Genomic DNA, 20,983 nt, shown 5'->3' with positions numbered 1-20,983 from the left:
GTAAAAACCGACGCGACTGCAGGAGAGGGAACCTTTTTCTGAAAATAAGCTACGCTTGACTGCTTTTGTGTTTGCGTGTCATACGCCCATGGAGCAAAAACCAATCGCAATGCAGCAAACCACTTAGTTTTGTCACAATGTTTGCTCTTTTTCTCAGGATTGTACACATAAACCAGATCAAACTTTCGTTAGCTGCATTAATAAAGCTGCTGTGTTCGGAAAGTGCTGTTATTACACCAAGAGGTTTCATCCAAGCATCGCGATCTTAGTACAAGCAGAATGACGTGAGTATTTTTGTATTTTATTAGTTGAATATGGATTGGTGAAGATGTACACTCAAATGTACCGAGAATTTTATTTATGTTTGCTTTTCAATTGTTTAACAATAAAAAACTCTATTGTAGTTGCATGGTATCACGTTTAAATTGCAATCGTTTTCTTGTAAGCTCATGTGTAAATGTAGCAGCAGGTCATCCTTTTAAGATAAGTCTTAACTGCATTGAAGTGCATTCAGCTAACGTGAAATGCATTTACAAAAGCAAGGCCAAGGTCGATAGGTGGAAACCAAGCAGACTAACTTATTTAGTTCACATTTGTGCGAGAACTCTTCGTATCATTTTTTCGAGTGTTTATTTATGCAAAAGAATCTTTGGAAAATATTTTTTATGTCAATGTTTTTTCAAAGCTCATTTTTATTGCTATGAAATACAGTTATTTTGCCTTGGTATAAGATATTAACATGAGGGTAAATTGAAATTAGACAAACATACACTCGGAAACGTTAAATGCGAAACAAAAATCATCTTTTTGCTTGTAGCCTACCTTGAGTTAAGAATAAAACACTGGCTTCAAATACCCTACGAGGCTTGTGTCTCACGTTAACTACACTTCACCTCGTTTCGTACAAACTTGTAGTTACGTTTACGCTACGGGACACGGGTCTGTCAAATTATGTTATTTGTAGCCGAATTACAAAGTTTTTCGATTGCATATATACGCAACGTAGCCTACTCTTTGACAAAACAACAACCATAGTGTGTCTTATTTTTTATATCTTTTTTTAATAAGGTTAAACATTTTCTATTCGCTTGTGTAGATACTTATCGAATGCAAGGAATTAAAGTTTTTGAAGCAAGTAGCCTAAAGCTTACTCAGCTGGTCTGCTTGAAACCGAAGCATTTGAAAATATGTTTATTTTGTATTAATGCGGAAGTGTTTGTCTTAATTTTATCTTGTTCGATTCAAATTAAATTCTCTGTGAAGAGTTTCTTTTCGTTTAAAAAAAAAAAAGAAAACCAAGAAATACGTAGCCGTACAAGTGCACATAAAACACAGCGTATCTTTCGGATTACCTTTTTGTGCAAGAAATAAGTAGCATGTTGTGACAGTAAGTGTCTGAATTATTTACATTAAAATAACCCACAAAAAAAGGATAGTCGATAGATCACCAACATTGCTCTCTGCTGAAGTGTAGTTTCTGTATCATGTGTGTCGTCATAACGTAAAATTACAGTTGATATAGTACAAATAAAGTCACAGCAAACAAGCTTCGTGGTTAATTTATTATATGAACAACATTACTCATGCTTGTAACAACTGCAAGCCACGCAATTAACTTGTTTGTTATCATAGTTCCTCCTACAAATTAAAGCTGTTACCGGTAATAAGCATTTACGTCTTTTTGCATTTTTATGGCATTATTCATTGGTGTCTGCTGTATCTCTTGGCTTGGTAGGCCAATAATTTCAAATGGCTTGTTTTTCAGAAATACTAGAGGAAAAGCCACAGCGCTTTTGTTAGGAGCTCAAGTAATTTTTGTCATCCTTTTTGGAGTGTTCGTTGACTATGACAGTCAGGCGAGTGGGTCAATGCACGATGCGAATTCAAGCGAACATGTTGTTGCTGAAGAAAATCAGCTTGACAGATATTACCCAAGTAAGTTCTTCTGTTGTGACGTAATTTTGTTTTCCATAATGCTCTACTCTATCTGAGGTGTGGAACTAAGGGGAGGAGGCGGCGCACGGTTGAACGGATTCCTTTCCAAAATGGTTAGGCTACTTTGTAATGGGGCTTTTGTTGTGGGAGACAAAACAAAGATTATTGGAACAGTTGGGACGAGAAATTGTTGGGTCATTATTTCTCCTAATAACCCCAGGGTTGAAAGCCTGCGTTTTCTCATTGGTTGTATATAAACCGAAGCCATGTTAGACTCTGTAATCTTCTTACGCTGTTGCAGTGCGACCATAGTAGGCTACTCTACTTCACACCAGCTTCATTGAATACGTTTTACACACTTTAACAAAAACAATGCATACTTTAAAACCAATCACCATGCGATATACCTCCTGACAAATCATTCTACTAGAACAAAGCTTTTTCAAAATTACTCAACCACTGTGACGCTCATGCAATGTCGCCAAAGCAACCTTAAACCTGCAAACGCATTTTGCTTCGAAGTGGGTCATCAAGGAATGCCTCCTTGTAAATAGGCCAGTTGAGAGAGCGAGTTAGTCCGGTACCAAGCGATGACGCCATCTTCGATAAGCCTCACATCATTTTGTATTATATACTGTGCCTTTGAAGTGTAAAACTCGTTTGAGGAAACTGCCAATCAAAGCAGGCAAATCATTACAAACAATCATCAAAACAGCCTTGGAGTATGTTTGAGCACAAAATAGGAAAATTTGAACAAAAATGTGCATAGCTTTGCTCACTAACTTACAATTAGTTAAGTTGATTTATGGTCAAAATTAAACAACTGTGGATAAAGATCGTAAATGTTTTTAAAAAATTGCTAAAGACGCTATTTGTCCCCTATGCGATGCGCCATTTTTATTTAAAGGTGTCAGAAGTACCACAGGGGCAACTGCTGCCAGTTTTGTTTCTTCTGGAGTAGGCTATGTCACATATAAAATTATACCACCAACTGCATTCACCTCAAGGTTTTAGTTTAGTCTACTGGAGAAAATGGTAATTTTCTTTACTTTTTTCAAATCATTTGTCTTACAGTACCTCTTTTCCTTTTAGTACGCTATTTTATTTTGTTTCAGTGTATCAAGACGTCCATGTCATGATGCTGATCGGTTTCGGTTTTCTGATGACGTTTCTCAAGCGCCACGGGTTTGGTTCTATAGGTTTCAACTTCTTACTCACTTGCTACGTCATTGAATGGTCCATTCTGGTGAACGGGTGGTTTGCGATGATTGGTGGAAACAGTGAGAAAATCTCGCTAAGCATTGAAAGGTGCTGATACTGCATTTATTTATATTACTGTATGTACGTAACTTGAATAATAGAAAAAGCCTGAGGATGATGCTTTCGTACTAGGACTTCTGTAGGCTATATCTCATAAAGCGTTATAATAATTGAGATCCTCCTAACATGTTTTACACACCCGAGTAACAAATTATGGATAGAATTTATCTTCCGAATGGTTGATTCAGTCAAAGAATTAACTCAAGAGAATAGATTTTTGTTTATTTCTGCAAAATAACACTAAGAAATCGCCATTATCAATAAATTATACAAGTTTCCCAATTACTTGTCACACCAGATAAAATGTAATAAATTTTGATTAAAAATTAAAATGTAAGCTACAATTCAAAAAATTAGAACTATATGCGCAACAGCGCAGGTAGCCTAAATAGTCTAAAAATTTTCTCAAAGAAGTTGAAGACCACGGTGTATGTCAATTTACTTTATAATAAAACCTGTTGTGTAGAAATTGTTCTTATTAGCTTAACGTGTAGGGCTAATGAAAATATTATTTTTGTTTTTGTGCAGTTTGCTGCACGCTGATTTTGCTGTGGCAACGGTCCTTATCTCGTTTGGAGCTATACTTGGAGTGGCGAGTCCTGTTCAGTTGATTGTGATGGCAACTGTTGAAGTTGTAGTGTATAATCTCAGCATTTTTGTGGGAATTGAAATTCTCGGGGTAAGTTTTTCAAGTCCTACTGGATGCCAACACGCTACAATTAGTTTGCAAATTTGAGAACATTTTAATTTGTAAAATTAAAAGTTGTCTTACTGCATGAGAACAATCGGCCTAACCAAAACTAGCAACAAATAATTTCAAGTAGCGAAGAACCATAGGTAATAATCAGAAATTTTCACCGACAAACATTGGCTTTTCACAGTGCGTGCGAGGAGTGGTCAAATGAAAGTAGCCTAATATTATCCTAAAATCTTTTTCAACAGTCAGTTAGATCCTTGCCAATGATGTTGCTTGTGGGCGTGGCAATGATCACGTGTTATTTATATAAAAAATATAAAGTTTATTTTGAGATGTCGTGTTGAACCAATCACCGGACCCGTCGTCTGTAACTCTGTGTCAACCTATACATCAAAACATAATCAGCTACACTACTTTTACTTAGTTGCCTTTCGTGCTTGTATAAACTAAAATCCAAGTAATAACAAACTGTTGTTGATCAATGCCCGAACGCTGACAGCAATGACTGAACTCAACACTAACTTAAGAGCCCTCAGCGGCATCAACGGACTACCGCAAACTGACCTCTTTTAAGATATCACAATGACTCACAACATAGTATTTACATAGACCTACATGGTATAGCTTACCTCATTGCGTCACAATTTGTTGCTTTGTGAAACAGCAAAAACAAATTGCTGCATCTAGCAATGCCCACATGGCTTTGGCTAATAGCGACACTTTTCACAACCGACATCATAAATAGGCCTAAGCACTGCTTTTTTATCTAGGTAGGTCCATTAAAAAGCCAATTAAGCACTTTAAGTCCGATATATATTTTTAGGCAATTGATGTTGGGGGTTCAATATTTATTCACGCCTTCGGTGCCTACTTTGGCCTTGCCGTGGCTCGGGTACTGTACAGAAAAGAGCAAACCACTCAAGAGAAGGAGGGATCAGAATATCACTCAGATCTTTTTGCTATGATCGGTAAGCAAGTTTGCTTTTGGTAAAAATTAGAATTTAATTTTTGACAAAGATTAGTTTAAGACATAGTAGGCATCTACTTATCCAGAAAGATACACTTTAACTAAGAGACTATTTTCCTAATGTGGGCAGTAAATGCGCCAATATGGTGTATTAGTGTATATAAAATAAAACCAGGCTACTGAGTTTCAACTTCACTTGTCAATTTTTTTCTCAAAGCCCAAATTAAGATACAGTGTTATTTGACCTAATAATTAACAATCATTAATTGTTGCAGGTACCCTTTTCCTTTGGCTTTATTGGCCAAGTTTCAACGCAGGCCCAGCGACTGGAAATGAACGCCACCGAGCTGTGATTAATACTGTTCTCAGTTTGTCGGCATGCACGGTTGTTACGTTTGCTATAAGTGCTGCAGTCAGCAAAAAAGGAAAGCTTGATATGGTAAGTTTTGGCTTTTTAATGGCATTATTAAAATACCTGGGGTAACCAAAAATGAGGTTCATGACAGAGAATAATGTAAGCGTCACTGCAAGCTTCGGTAGGCTAACTAGACGACACTGATAGACAGATGTACAAGACCTTTGTGGGCAGAAAAAAAGCAGCTAGATTTCAATTGTCACACAAAGGACTTAATTGCTTGTGCTTTTATTTTAAGGTTCACATTCAAAACGCAACACTGGCTGGAGGCGTTGCTATGGGGGCAAGCGCAGATCTGATAGTTCACCCATTTGGTGCCTTGCTTATTGGTTCAGCAGCTGCCGTTGTGTCTACCCTTGGATATCGATATTTGCAGGTTTGTAAAATTTCATTCAATTGTTTTTGGATTAAGTTAACTTGATTTGGTATAAAGCAGTCGAAAACATAGCTGAGTGGTGAGAACCCTGGTACCACACTCCCAATAGCGCCGGTTTGACACCATTCAAGAACATGCGGCTGTGTCTTTGGCAGGACTGCCTGAAGGTGGACACAAAGATTGGAAAAATTTCTTTTTTTGGACAACACATAACCAAGTGTCCTCCTAAACCCGCTACCGATTAACCAAGGCTGTTGTTAGATTGTGCAAAGTTCTGTTTTCAGAATTTACAACACCGGCTCCACAATCAATAATGAAAGGCCCCTGGCAAATAGCTCTCAAAGCATGTTGACTTTTCTTCAACTACAACCCAAAGACTTTAAATGTTTGACTTTACATTGCTTTACACAACATTGCTTTATGTAATGCAAAGAAATTTATTCTCACACGAATCAAATCAAAGATACAGTACTTCATTCTCTTGCTTTATGTAATGATGATGCATTTTTGCTTGAACAAACTCTGAGTTGGTTATCAATATTGGAAGAATGGGATATCTTGTATCAAGTTCCACGGCCCTCGACTGGCGTAAGTCACTTTGAGGTCACAAGATATCACGAAATAAACATAGACATTATGTTTGATTGGCAGCCTGTTCTTCAAAGAACAATCAAGCTTCACGATACGTGTGGTGTCCACAACTTACATGGAATGCCGGGAATTCTAGGAACTATAGCCAGCGCGATTGTGATAAGCCTAGCCACGCAAGAAACATACAAAGGAAGGTAAAATCAATTGCAACATTTCGATCCATAAGTTCACCTAACGTTGCTCGAGACGAAGCAATAGAAGTTTGTCTCGGCTTGGATTGTCATGGCTTATATGCCAAACAGGCAGCTCGGTGATTATATACACGATTATAACGTTTCCTTATGTAGCCTAATTTTGTACATAATGTACTTTGACTATCTTGTTTACTTCACTTTTCTTTTTCTGGCACTGTTTTTTGTAGCTGCTTCCCTCAATGCAGACATGGCTTTTCAAGCCTAAGCAAAACACAATTTATGCGCATTTTAAATCTCATAGGCCTAGATCAGGGATGGAGAAACCATTTTAAAAGTAGGTGGGCCCAGAGGCGCAGCAGTCACAGTCAATCCAACTTCTGGGGGGCGAAGCCCCCCACACCCCCAATAACATTGTTGCATTCCGAATATTTGAAATCGTTTACACCAGTAGTCGGAAACCTACGGCCTGCCAAGAAAAATCATCCAGCCCGCCGCTCCTTTACAAATTATAATAATATGTGGCCAGGCCAGTGGTTTATTACAGTATAATCGAATGGAAGAACAAGTACTTTTCATTAATCATTTTACTAGGCCCACGTCTTTGATTTGTAGCGTTTCTGTTTGTATAAACGAAGAACTCAATATAAAGCGCCATTATGATACAAAACATATTATTTTTTCCACGTTAATGGGTCAAACAATAAGGAACGGCAAAGTGAATCTACTCAAAAATAGCTTTAAAACAGCAAATTTCTCTGTTACAAAGGAAAGGAAAACCAATGAATGAGAGAATTCTTTTGTAGCTACAAGGTAGCACAATCAATAGCAAAAGACAAGAAATCGTATAGCCTAGTGATGGAGAATTTGGGTAAAGGTGTAGGCCTAAGATGGATGTTATTGAAAACATAAGTCCAGAGAAAAAACAAACAAACTACTTTTCAGATATAGGCCTAAGTCTTTCAACAAGAACGGTAACTCGACGAAAAGAAGAGATATCGGAGAACGTAACATCTAGCAAAAAGTTATTGTATATCTACAGTTCATCGCAATGGCAATAAATGAGAGCACAGACACGACAGATAAGCCTACAGCTGAGCTGGCAGTATTTGTGCGTGCAGTAAACAAAGATTTTGATGTTTAAGAATTTGTTCAGCTGATTCCCGTCAAGGATATTACTAGCCGATATTCTGAAGGCATTAGGCTACGTCAACGCCTTGAAATCAAGCCTCTGAATCTATCAAAATTGGTATTAATAGGCTACGGCCCGCCAAGACCATGTAAAGTTTGGCTTTGGCCCGCTGTTAGAAAAAGGTTGCCGACCCCTGGTTTACACAGTGCGTTTTCATAATTGCCTTTCGTGCCAACAGGCAATATTTTCCATTTTTGGGCCGGATTTGGTCAAAAAAATTTTACAAAATTGTTGAATTGCTCTATAGCGCTGTACAAAATGTGGCGATGTACACACAAATAAAAAGGCAACAATACACAGACACACAATTATCAAATGCCTGGTGAACAGTCTCTCTCTGTTTTTAATACACACACAGTTATAATACCACCTAGGAGTAATAATATGCAACATTATACAGTACGTGCAATCGTGCATATGTGTAATGATATCACTGTTCTAACCATAGAGAGCATAGAGAATAATTATATTGATTGATAGATTGCTCCACCAGTCACACCCACACGTGCTGCACATTAATAGTGGGCTCAACAGAAAAGTTTGAAGATTGGATTTCATCATTGAGCTATCAAAGATAATCAAACTAGTGTATATCAAATGAGTGAAGGCCTTTTTTTGGAACTCCCTCTCTGATTTGCCGTTTTCGCTACTTTTTCGAAAAAATTTAGCTTTCAAAAGTGGGTGGGCCAGGCCCACCCAGAAAATAAAGTAGGTGGGCCCAGGCCCACGTGGTTCCTCCATCCCTGGCCTAGATGTTGTTGCCACGTTCCCCTTTTCTTAGCGTGCTGAAAGCTAAATTCCTTGCGAGCTATTGAAATGAAACTACAAGTCACTCACAATAATCAGAGGTCTAGGCCTACTGTAAATAATGCATTTTTATCTCATTCACTATCTTTTACCATAAACAGATAAAACCAAGCAACCACACGACATTCAACATAATATATTATTAACTGAACATAAACTATAAATTACGAACGTTTTCGGCCATACGCATGTTTGCCCTTTTCAAGTGAAAAATATTAACTGATTTTACATTTACATCTCACTATCTTTTGTTTAGTGTGGTTTTTCATCATTGTTGATGTATATTGAGCAGTATTTTTATGTGTTCACAGCTTTAAACACTTTTTTATACCGGACGAAGTGTCTGTTTATCGAATTTCAATGAATCAAGCCGGTGCCCAAATAGCTGCTCTTGTTATTGCCCTTGTGCTTGCCATTCTCATCGGTGGACTAACTGGGATACTACTGAAGCTACCTATCTGGGACAACTTAGGAAGCGATGAGCTCTTTGAAGATGACATTTTTTGGGATGTAAGACTGTTATACTTTATTCGGTCAAGCTGTAGGCCTACGCCAAGTACTGTGGAAAAGTGCGTGGTTGATTTCGAACCACGTAATGTTTGTCGAAAGACGAGTTAGCTTGGTCATCGTTGCTTGATTACCTGCAAACGTAGGCTACATATGTAGCCCGTTGCTGAAGCTCAGCTGTTTATCGTTTGAACGATTGAAAGCTGGAAACAACTTGTCTGTGGCTTTTGATATAGCTTGAGCCTGCGAATTCTAAAAATTGTTTATGTTTTAGTGTGAAGAGCCGGAGCCCGAAACGGGATTTGAAATGAAAACTGGCAAGTTTTCAAAAGCCGAGGAAGCAGAAGAAATCGCATAATAATTTCTCTTCTGGATGAAGATTTAAAGCAACTAAACTGACCGTGCGTTGATTGAAGGCGCACGGATGAAGCTTTTAATGTTTGATGACATGGATAATTGGATATAGCCTACAGTACACACTAACCAACTTTGTCCTATTCCTAGCAAAAAGTCTTGTGTAAGCTGTAAAAACTCAACATTTGTAGCAGATTCGATATTTTGATAAAAACAAATATTCCTGATGAACCTACAACGTTAAATGGATATACAGATTTACAAAGTTTTTGAGTACGGTATTTTTATTGCTTATCTCGCTTGTATGAACATTGAACAAGTAAATCATAGAAATGCATCTATCAAAAATTTATTTTTTTGATACAAGCGCGCATGGTGACTATGCTTAACCACTCGTCTACCCATCAAACAAAATCCAACCTTTTCACATTGATTCAACATAATTATAATGACGTGAACTTTTTGTAAAAAAATACAAATTTTGTTAGTTGGGTGAAGGGCAGCGTCTTATGGTAACATAATAAACCACGGTATTACATTACCGAATTGTAGCTTTTCCATATTGGAAATCAAAATATGAGTAGCCTATGGGCTTCGAAACTATCCGAAGAGCGACACAATTCTGCTGTTTTGTCACGTATTAATATTCTAGCGATTTTTGAATAGGCCATATGCTGAAAAGCAAAACTTTCTTGAATGCTGGCTGATTTCTGTTTGTGTTTTTAACCATTAAAAATGAAATTTTCTGCATTTCTTAGCTAATAAACTTACATCGTGATAATTTAGTAGTAACCCTACCGTTGTGCAAACGTGCATACATTGTTTTGCTTTATGCAATTATCCAAATACAAGCAGTAACCTGTTGTCATTATTCGTAAACCGTTGAGGATGAGGTAGGCTTGACTTGAAGTTTTTTTGTTTATTTGCGATCGCCATTTAATCTATCGAAGAACATACGGTCAAAGCACAGCACAAAACAGTTGAAATGCCTGTTTCTTTCTGCAGGTAGCATATGTTTTAGAAGCCATTGATTCTAAAAACATGGGTTTGATGGCCTACAAGCTTATTAAAATTTTCTCAAAATGGGTAAGAAATATATTGAAATCCTAGCGACGGCGCAACTTGATCATGGGAAACTAAGCTGTGAGCTTACAGTTTTACGCTTTGCAAGAGGCACTAATTAAACTTTCCAAATATTCATCAAATGATTAAAAGTATGCAGTCCAGTACACAACTACACATTAGGGTGGGTCGAAATTTGGACTTTTTCTCCGATTTCATTGCTACAAAATTTTTTTTATTGCGAATAGTCATAAAACGACATTCCTGAAAGTTTGAGCTTGATCGGACATCGTCTTCATTTCTAAAAATCGCGATTTATAAAGGTACCTGAAGCGATTTTTTGGAGGCTTGAAAATGCATTGTTTTTAATAGGAAGTTGTTTTCACGAGATTTGAAAACGTCATAACTTACTTAATTCATATTGTAAAAAGATGATTTATGCGTCAACAGATTCAATACAATTAGGAGAATCCAATTCATTGTGTACTGATTCCGGAAAATAATGACGTCATCAATGACGTCATTGAACAGTAATTTGCAAATAGCGATAAAACTGATAATCCTACATCATGCTTCATCTCTAAGTTATTTGATAATGAATTGATGTACTTTCCAAACATAAACATCATGCTGGTACTTGAGGACGTAATTGATGACGTCATACACATTATTAAATCACATTTCAGTATGATGGCTTCTGGAAAATATTGCGTGTTTGTGATAGATAATGGATCGTTATCAATTAGTTATGATTCGCTTGGTTTTAAATAACAATATTGCTCTTCAAAGATTAGTTCCACACTGCCTGTCCGGGTGTGCAAAATAGGCATTCTTTTTAACATATTTCAACGCAATGTCTCGAATTTTATCAGGCAAAAGTGAACAGCACTGCAATGATTTAAAGATATGCTTTGGTCCGTCTTTGCACAATGGTTCACATTTTATATTGAACCAACATGGGGCATATTGAATGACTATATGCGCAACAATTATTTTCAAGTTTTCTGCAATGTCACTTGGCAATTTGTGATCACTGATGTATAGTTTGTAGCAACGTGAAGCGAAAGTTAGCCACCGCGATGGACCAATCTTTGCGTACATCAGTTTAGATGAAACATAGTCATTCCTAATGGCATTGGTAATCTCGTACAGATACCTTTGATCATCGATAGATCTTTTACTATGTGCTCCGGTAGCAAACGATTTCCTGGCCCCATCTTCACAGGCACAAATAAAGGGTTGACTTCTTCAAATTAAACTCTACTTAGAAGCTTCCCTATTGGCCCTTTAAATGGTGTGTCACCACTGGTAGGTCCATCTAATGTAGCGAAGACGTGTCGAAGGGGTAACTCATTGGCTGCAACTGTGCAACATGCATATAAACCAACTCACACGATGACCTAGGATGACCGTTGTTCCAGTCTAGTTATCACACTTGATTTAAATCCAGTGTTTACATTCATGGAATCACACCCAACTACTTTGACACAATGCACCATATTATATTTTTTGGTACAGTCCATGAGAGCATTTGTATTATCTTCAGCTGTTCCTGATATTGGACTGACAGCAGTTAAATACTGATTTCCAGGTTTCTGAACAACACATGGCTACCTAAAGATATGGCCTGATTTGTCACATTTTGCAGAAATTTCCAGATTTTGCCAACCTTGGGCGAATGTTTAAATAAACTTTTCTAAAAATTATATTTTTACGCTTCCTTTACTGTTTTCCCCAGATGACACAATAGGGGTTCACATTCTCACATGTTGAAAAACAAAGAAAATTTGATTTCGACAATTTTAGTCAGACTGTTAATTTTTCAATAACAGTCTGATTCAGCGTTTTTCAACTTACTTTTTCTCATTTGCTATTGCTTCCCCAAGGCAACAAAAAGCTTTTATATCATTAGGAGACAGCAAAAAATAAAACAATCTCAGAAAATGTCAGTCAAACACTAGCAGTAGCTGTAATCAAAATCTGCAAAATATGACAAATCAGGCCGCATCTCCAGGTGGCCATGACACACGCGAACAAAAATCTTGCCACCTGTTCTTGATGCTATCTTAACAGTTTCATCTTAATAATATAGGTGACGTCATCAAGTACCAGCATGATGTTTATGTTTGGAAAGTACATCAATTAATTATCAAATAACTTGAAGATGAAGCATGATGTAGGATTATCAGTTTTATCGCTATTTGCAAATTACTGTTTAATGACGTCATTGATGACGTCATCATTTTCCGGAGTCAGTACATTATGAATTGGATTCTCCTAATTATATTGAATCTGTTGACGCGTAAATCATCTTTTTACAATATGAATTAAGTAAGTTATGACGTTTTCAAATCTCGTGAAAACAACTTCCTATTAAAAACAATGCATTTTCAAGCCTCCAAAAAATCGCTTCAGGTACCTTTATAAATCGCGATTTTTAGAAATGAAGACGATGTCCGATCAAGCTCAAACTTTCAGGAATGTCGTTTTATGACTATTCGCAAGAAAAAAAGTTTGTAGCAATGAAATCGGAGAAAAAGTCCAAATTTCGACCCACCCTACTACACATACAATAATGGTGTGCCACTGTCTGCAACACACATATGTAGGCTGTGACGTCAAAATGTTGTAAGTAAATGAATCGGCTACCAAACCATAGCTGAAATAAAACAGACTTACAAAAACATTAAATGTGAAAAAATCATATTAGTGTGATTTTTACAATGAATTATGCCACAGCGGTGTCGCATTATAAGTTTGCAATTTATGTATCTCATAGCAAACGATTGCATTCCGTAAATACTTTTAACGAAAGGGAGAACCGTCATGTTACTCACGATACAACTCATTCACAATCGTATAAGAACGGTGCAGAAAAAGAGCCCTCACCCCAATCACCCTGTTGCACAACAACGACGTGTGGCAAAGCTACTTTGTAGCCAGATGATGAATTTATTCGCACCAAAGAAAGCATGCGGCCGTGAGAAAATCGTGAAGCGTCAAAGCCGTAACCGTGGGGTTAGGTCGGCGGTTTGAACACATATTGTAAATGCAAGTCGCATGTGAAGATGGTTTCAGAAGTTTGCAACTGAGCCAAATGCATCTTGCTTGTGCTATGTTCATATTTCACTAGCTGAGCTCTTTCGGATGACGTCATCATTTCTTCAATCTCTTCCAGCTGCCCCTCGTCGGCATCTCCAAGGGATTCCTGAAAACAAATTTGATTTAGGTTACCCGGCTGAGAAAATCGATCATTTCTATATTGATTTAACGTCTGCAGAAGTGATGTATACCCCATTACCACATGGCAAAAATTCTGCTGTCTTGGTGAAAAATGCCTGGTTGTTTGTTACAATGTTACATACATTACATACGTACTATGGCTTCGCGCATTATTGTTTTTGATATAAACCAAGTTGATGCAGATGCTTATTTGAACTGATAAATTTAAATGCAAAATAATATTACTTTAAAAACACAACAGGGCAGAAAACCACATAGCAAACTCAAACGAATAATTTTATATTTGACATGCAAAACAATGCTTCCGTCAAGCTCTATGATGCAACTTCTGATGGGAAAGTATCATCGATACTGTGATATCATAACTTTTCAAAGAAACGGTCTTTTGACAGGAAAATTCGGCTTACTTTAATGGCATCCATCCTTTCCTTTTTGTCGAGTAAGCGTTTATTAATCAACTTTCCATCACGCTGTCGAGCTATCATGTTGGAAATGCTCTACAGAGATAAGGAGAAAATAATTGCGATATTTTAAGCAATCAGCTGTTTTTTATGTAAAAGGTTTGGGTAATATTAAGCAATTTACGTTGGCCATTTGTTTTATTTCTCTACGCAGCTATTCCGGATAGAAAACTACATTTACACGTTGCTCAGCGCAAGAAAACACGCAGAGATCACTTAGCATTTGACTCGATCACAAAAATGTTCAGACAGCAAAATCAAAACATTGCTCGCATCTTACTTTGTAAGCTCTAACCAGAAGCATCTTGATTATACGAGGAATGTTAGTGGAGTAAAGATAAAAGGTACGAGAGGGGGCGTGATCGGGGGTTCGGGGAATTTCTTGCATTACAACGATATTTTCCGAAAACATCTGCAAAATCATTAAAGCAGATTTCAATGTAAACAACTTAAAAGTCTTCTGTATTGTAAGAAAATAGTAAGCTAATCTATAAGCATAAAAATTAAGTAGTCTTTTGAAAATGGCAAAAATAACCTCAAATATTGAAACATATGCGGAGTGACACGTTTAATAAACTTCATACAGTAATTAAAAATTGTATTTGAAACCATTTTCGTTCAGTAGTTTTAATAAAAGTGACTGGAAAATACACAAATTGTATAAATAAATCTACAAGGTCTACTAGACATTAAATTAGATCTGCATTGCAACAGAACATACATTATAAAGATACTCTTTTGCTTCCTTTGATGGGATCATAGCAAATTGTTCCACGTGTTTTTGCTCCAAATGCTTCTTTATCATCAACAAGCGAAATATTCGAGCCGATTTACTGCCAAACCTACAAAATTAACACATGTAATCGAAGGAAATTGATAGTGTAAATATTAAATACACTTCGATTTCAGGCTGGCTACTCTTAACATTTCTGCCTTGTAGAAACCGACACTCGTCCCAAGAATCCCTTCTTTGCTCCTGATCATCGGAAATGCTGAGTTTGATACAGTTGAAGTAAACCGCCACAAACCGATTATGTGTGACATGTTAAAGTGATGGTAATCTCGCAGGAACATGTTTAATTTGGAATGTACTGTAGTATGAGTCAAGCTGCCTGAAATGATGTTTTTTTTTTAGCAAAAGTACAACTCAGTAAGATTTAATCAATTGCACTGTAATAAACCAGTCATCGAAATATTTCTTACTCGAAGTTAATGCAGCGATGCTAACAATTGTACATGGTTGATATCACTTACCGTTCTTGGACATAAGAGAGGACTGAGGCAGTCGCAAGAGCATTCACAGCATTTTTCAAATTGACAACAAAACTTCCCCCGGCGTTGCCGTCTTCGAACAACTCGACGATTCTGTCTCCGCTGTTTGACATGAGCTTGAGATGCTGGTTGATGTGCTATCGTGCAAAGCAATAGGCTTAAAATAACTTATTCGCAATCGCCATAAACACAGAACAGCTTGGCTTATGTTGAAATGTGAAGCTTGACTGATCACGTGAAGTGAATATGATGGAAGTTGACGTAACTACTTGCTGAAACGTTTGATGCGTCTTTTTGTGGGCTAAATAGTGAAAAAACACCCCGACCATTAAAACGCACGTGCTTCGACAAAACAGACGTTTCTGGTAGGGTTGCTACTGCCTTTTCTCAGTGACAAAACTTTTCTGTTTAATTGAAAAATCAACAAATGTGGTCTGTGTGTGATGGCACAATTTTTACCTCAATAGATATTTGCTGGGTTGGGGGCAACAATCGGGCGATCTCAGGGGCGGAAACAACTTGAGTGGTGGGGGCGCCTGCAAGTGTGGTCACCTCGCTTAGTCGAAGAATCGCCCGGACTATTTCACCACAAGAGGATCCATGTTTCCTCGTCACAGCAGCCACAATAGCCTGATCCCGAAAATATTGTTGGAATCTAGGGATATTCACCGACCAATAGATACCGTCATCTTCAGCAGCAGAATTCGACTGTAACGTATATGTTGTTGGTAAAAGTTTTACTTGTACCGAGGCAAAGTTATTAAATAATGAATCTTGGCACAAAAAAAAAATCGAACTTTGACTAATTTTGTGGAAGCCATACCTTTGAACGTAAAAATGCGTTTGTTTTGCAGAACTGAGGATTGAGAAACGATAATGAAAACTTTATTTTGATGTGAGCTATCTTGAAACAGAACATTTTTGTTGACTCTATTTCAACTAAAGCTAATTGACAATGAAAGTAAAAGTGTTTTGAAATATTTTTTTAAAAACTAACGAGATATAAAATGGTTTCGTCTTAATCTCCACGATAATAGGGGACACGGCCCTTTTCGAGAGTGGCAATATATTTTGAAGAAGTGTATTTATTGTATTTTTGTAATATTTACAAAAATATTTCGTTTAAAATTACAATCCGTTTACAACTCTACATTCAAGCAATCATGTTTGAATGTAGAGTTTTACAAATCAAGAAAATGAAGTATCTTCTGACAGGTGTCAAACCCACAACAATGCTTGATATGAACGACTCGGTTACATGTCTTAGTTGTAATGCAAAGAAATTTATTTTCACACCAGTCAATTGACTGGTGTGAAAATAAATTTCTTTGCAGAGTTTTACAAAGGGTTATATTATGGTATGTAGTAAAAGGTTGGAAATGACTGGTGTAGAACTAACGAACAGCCATACTAGTATTCCAGCCGAATTTAGCAACTTGACATACTGCATAATAATAAAAAATTACAAAGTTTGAAACGATGCCATTCGCAGGTAATATTGCCCAAAAGTAAATGGTAATACATCTAATTAATAATGAAGTTCTCATACCGATTTTCCATCAGCTTTTTTCATCTTTTTTGCTTGTGGTTCATCATTAGTACCCGCAGAACGTTGTCTTTTCAATCCTTCGTAATACAAAGATACAAGAGTTTCATTGATCGATAAAACATATTTTCAAAAATGGTTTGCTTTTGTCATTTCAAATTTATAAATATGATACACTTGCTGTAAAGAAAAAGCAAAGCTAAAAAAGTTTGTAGCTTCATACACGAAAATTGACATCGAAAAGTGACTAAACTATGCAAAATGCTACAATAAATGCCATTTAAACAATTTCCTGAAGCAGCTTTGCATGTTTTTGACTCAACAAAAGAAAAGCTAAACCTTGTTTGGAAACATTGGGAACAAGGAAGGTATTGGTTTCATCCTGACAGAAGGTAGGCACCTGTGGAAGTGGTGTGGTCTCTTTGTTTTCATCGCTCATTAGCAACTCTGGCTCTCTGTACAAGCATCAAATTGATTGTTTTCAAAATATATACAATAAATATCAGGATTAGACATTTATTTTCTAAATTATACATGAGCTTTTCAGTAGTCCATCATGCTTTGTCAAGTGACAGTTAAGTGTTGAGTTAAGCAAAGAATTAATTTGGGATCATGACAAGCAAAAATCCAGAAAAGTTTGATGCAGATTAAATAACTGCTATGTCTATTTCTGAACAGTACCGTTGCAAAAAGTGACTTTGGACAAGGTCATCAAATGCTTTTCGTATTTTTTCAACAAGAGTTTCATCCGTTTCTGAATTTTGCAATCTTTCCATAACGCGACTAATAGCAACACTCATCATGACCTAAATAAAATAAAAAAAATGTTGTGCATTGTAATCTGAAAACTTAAATACGCAAATGATTACTATCTTTTTTTTTTCGTGTGAGACAGGACTGTTCAGGAAAGTGTCATTCCACCATCACAGTTCAAAAACCACTTACGTCATAATATACATTGTAACGTCAGTGAATTGATGAATTAATTGAATTTTTCATGACTTTGCTGCTGAAGGGATGGAATGACACTTTGATCTTGATCATTTTATTGCATTTTCTTTGTATAACGTTGGTAAGAGGGGTCTGCTACTATTCGGTGAGTCCGATTCGGTGAGTTCCTAACCTCTAACCCCTAACCCTAAAACGGCAATGATAATTAGGCTACGGTACTCGATAATTTAAAAAAAAAAATTGAAAAAATCCCCCGTTAAGGGATCGGACTCACCGAATCGAACTCACCGAAACGGGCCATTCCGTGGTAAAAGCGTAGTATCCTTCCGTTTGCCAAAAAAAATATTGTTGGACAAAACAAACTAAAATTTTTAGCAAAACTGGAGATTGGATAAGAACTACAATTAGAGCAAACAAATTTTTACTGAATTAAGATTAGAATTATCGACATTTCGCTCTAATTTATCGAATTGGTTAGGATCTTCTGCAGGGCAAGTCAGATGTGTAATGGCTTGTTTTCGGCGAAGTTAAGCAGGTTTGATGCCTGCAAGGATTGGTAAGTACTCTGTTGGAGTAAGAAGTAGGCATCCAGTCACAGTATGCAATGCGTTGTTGATTGGCAGCGTGGGCACTGTGGCACCAGGCAGGGGCGCAGCATTCAGTGATAGAGTGGACCAAAGCCAGGGTTGCAGTGTGCACGGTGTCAGTACGTACTGTAAGTGCACCTCATGTTGTGCCTGCCAAACGCCTCAGCAAGACGAAACAAAATGTTAGCTTTTGCAAAGTGACTGTGGATGATGATGTTATGTGAGTGACCGCCGAGTGCTACTCTGAGGTATGTAGGCTCTGGGCAAGACAACAATTTGTATGAGATAACTGGATTTTATCACTTTCATAGAAATTATTTTATCGCGTTTAGTTCTGTATATATACAGTATAACAAAACTAAGACACCTTAACTGAGTCCAGGACAAAATTTCTCACTGCTTGTTTAATGGGTGCTGTGTGATGTGCAGAAACAAAACTCAATTATGTTATAAATTGTTTCTAAGAGTGTTATTACGACCCGACAAAGTTTTGAAACCATGTCTATCAATTTAGTAACAAATCATTCAGATAAAATAATTAATTAGCACATAATTACACTACTTAAAAACACTTCAATATATTGTACCTTCCCATGCTGTAATATTTCTTCTACTATGAGTTCAGCTACATCACCATAGAGTAGTTTGGAAGTGTAAATCATCCTTGGATAAAACAGCAGATTTAAAATAGCTCTCACGTCCGACTTGTATCTGACATGTTGCTTGTGGGTTTGGAAATTAACAAATTTGTGCTGGATAAGAACACAAAGTGATTTTCTGACCTGCAAACAAATAAGCCGGGAATTAATTATATGAAAGAGCATAAGTACACCTTATATATAAAAAGAATTACGTGCGCTATTTCAAAAAATAAAACCTCTGCTAATCACAGTACACTCTGTAGGCATACTAGAAATGGGTGGTTTTGACTTTTGAATAGTTAATACTATTCAAATGTATTCCAGATACTGAATTATACTTAGATTACAAGGTGAAGTTAAAGCACAGATTTAGTATGCACATTGCACAGTACACCAAGCTTTTTAAGCATTATCATCCAAAAAAAAACATGATGCAACTGGGTAAAAGTGAGCCCTGATTTGAAGAATTATTTCTGTGACGATCAAATCATTGTGCATACTTAAAGTTACCCAGAATGTTTAAAGAAACAGGAAAAAGAATGATAATTTCAATTTAAACACAAAAGGTTCATGTTTAATAATAATAATCAAAAAAAACAAGCAGCAATAAAGTTGCAGCTTTTTCAGTACCGGTACTTTTGGATTTAGGTTTTTGAATGATTCTCTAATAGAGGAAGAGTTAGAATCGCCATTCATTACATTGTATAATATACAATACATTGATAAGTGGAGAATGGCATCAAAAAGAGAAATGGGATGACAAAGCAAGTAAATGGGATCATGTGATATCTGAATAGTTCTTGACTGGTTGCTTGTGTCTTAGCCCTTTTTATGAGCCACTTACAGGAAAACACTTGCAAAAAATTTGACTTTTTGGTACAACCGTTTGGTTGTTTGAATCCTTATCCTCAGACTGACAAAGTCTTGATAGATTATTCCTGGCAATTTCACATACTTGTAGAGGCTTTTGATACAGGGCCGGTTACTGAGAAAGTCACGAAGCCATGCGCCAACCAACTGAGCTAAATGATTTAGGCTCAAGTGTTTTGCATCTGCAATTTATAATACTTTGTAAGCACCGGTACTGAATGCTGTTATGATGGAAACAAAATAAAACAATGTTATAAATATAATATAGGCTACAGTGCCGGCTGGTGAAGAGCCAAGAGGTCTTCGGACGTAAGGTTTATAGGAGGCAAACTGCAAAAAGGTTGACTCATCCAAAATCCGTGTCTCTAGGAATTAAAACGAATTGTTACAGAAGTTTGGTGCATGGATATTGACGAAAATGTGTGCAAAAACCTCTCAAATTCTATGCCCCGCCCTATTCAAAATGTTCTCAAAAACAAAGTTTATCACACTAAATATTAATACATATGATACAGTTTGGTGTGTATTGAAGGTGTTCGATATATGATAAAGTTTGTCGAAGTTTTAATAATAAAAATATGAAAAAAAAACATATTAATCGGATTTTTAAGTTTTTTCCAAAACTTTCTAAACTTTTTGCCGGCACTGTATACAATAACGATTTTCATAAATAAGTTGAAACTACTGATATAAGCCTACACAGACAACACATGTTGCAAAAAGATCACTAGTATTACATCTAACCTGGTCAGCTTTCAGGTTAGTTTCTAATGTGATAAATCGAAGTGGTTGCCAGTTGTTGCAACATAGATAGTACGCAACATTAGCAACAATCTTTCCAAAGTATTCATCAACTAGATCACGACACAGCAAGGTTTCAACTGAACACATAATTTACATTACAAAATATCTGTAACTGCAAAGGTACGGTAGTAATATGAAGTTGAAACATTTTCTTGTGCAAAACCGGATTACTACGGTACTCGATAAATTCGAAT

The 20,983-nt window shown here is 36.7% G+C and overlaps 2 protein-coding genes across 2 annotated transcripts; one reads left to right on the top strand and one right to left on the bottom strand.

Moving 5' to 3' along the window:
- Nucleotides 1-155: 155 nt before the first annotated feature.
- Nucleotides 156-10,220, top strand: LOC145777745 (ammonium transporter Rh type B-like). Its single transcript, XM_082589189.1, has 10 exons — nt 156-284; nt 1,766-1,935; nt 3,051-3,243; nt 3,784-3,934; nt 4,776-4,920; nt 5,195-5,358; nt 5,573-5,710; nt 6,362-6,495; nt 8,803-9,001; nt 9,273-10,220. Exons 1-10 carry the CDS (start codon nt 280-282, stop codon nt 9,354-9,356), a joined length of 1,383 nt encoding a protein of 460 aa, XP_082445315.1. The 5' UTR covers nt 156-279; the 3' UTR covers nt 9,357-10,220.
- On the bottom strand, nt 9,828-20,890 carry LOC145777744 (DNA-directed RNA polymerase III subunit RPC3-like). The gene is made up of 11 exons (XM_082589188.1): nt 20,730-20,890; nt 19,062-19,256; nt 17,618-17,742; nt 17,276-17,391; nt 16,940-17,016; nt 15,850-16,098; nt 15,373-15,527; nt 14,840-14,960; nt 14,399-14,530; nt 14,065-14,154; nt 9,828-13,622 (listed from the first exon to the last, which is right to left on the bottom strand). The coding sequence occupies exons 1-11, from the start codon at nt 20,874-20,876 to the stop codon at nt 13,434-13,436; spliced, it is 1,596 nt and encodes a 531-aa protein (XP_082445314.1). The 5' UTR covers nt 20,877-20,890; the 3' UTR covers nt 9,828-13,433.
- Nucleotides 20,891-20,983: the final 93 nt, after the last annotated feature.

The sequence above is a fragment of the Aplidium turbinatum genome, chromosome 9 (assembly GCF_918807975.1).
Source record: "Aplidium turbinatum chromosome 9, kaAplTurb1.1, whole genome shotgun sequence".
Classification (NCBI taxonomy): domain Eukaryota; kingdom Metazoa; phylum Chordata; class Ascidiacea; order Aplousobranchia; family Polyclinidae; genus Aplidium; species Aplidium turbinatum.
Note: the sequence above shows the minus strand (reverse complement) of the source record. Positions and strands in the feature narration are given on the sequence as shown.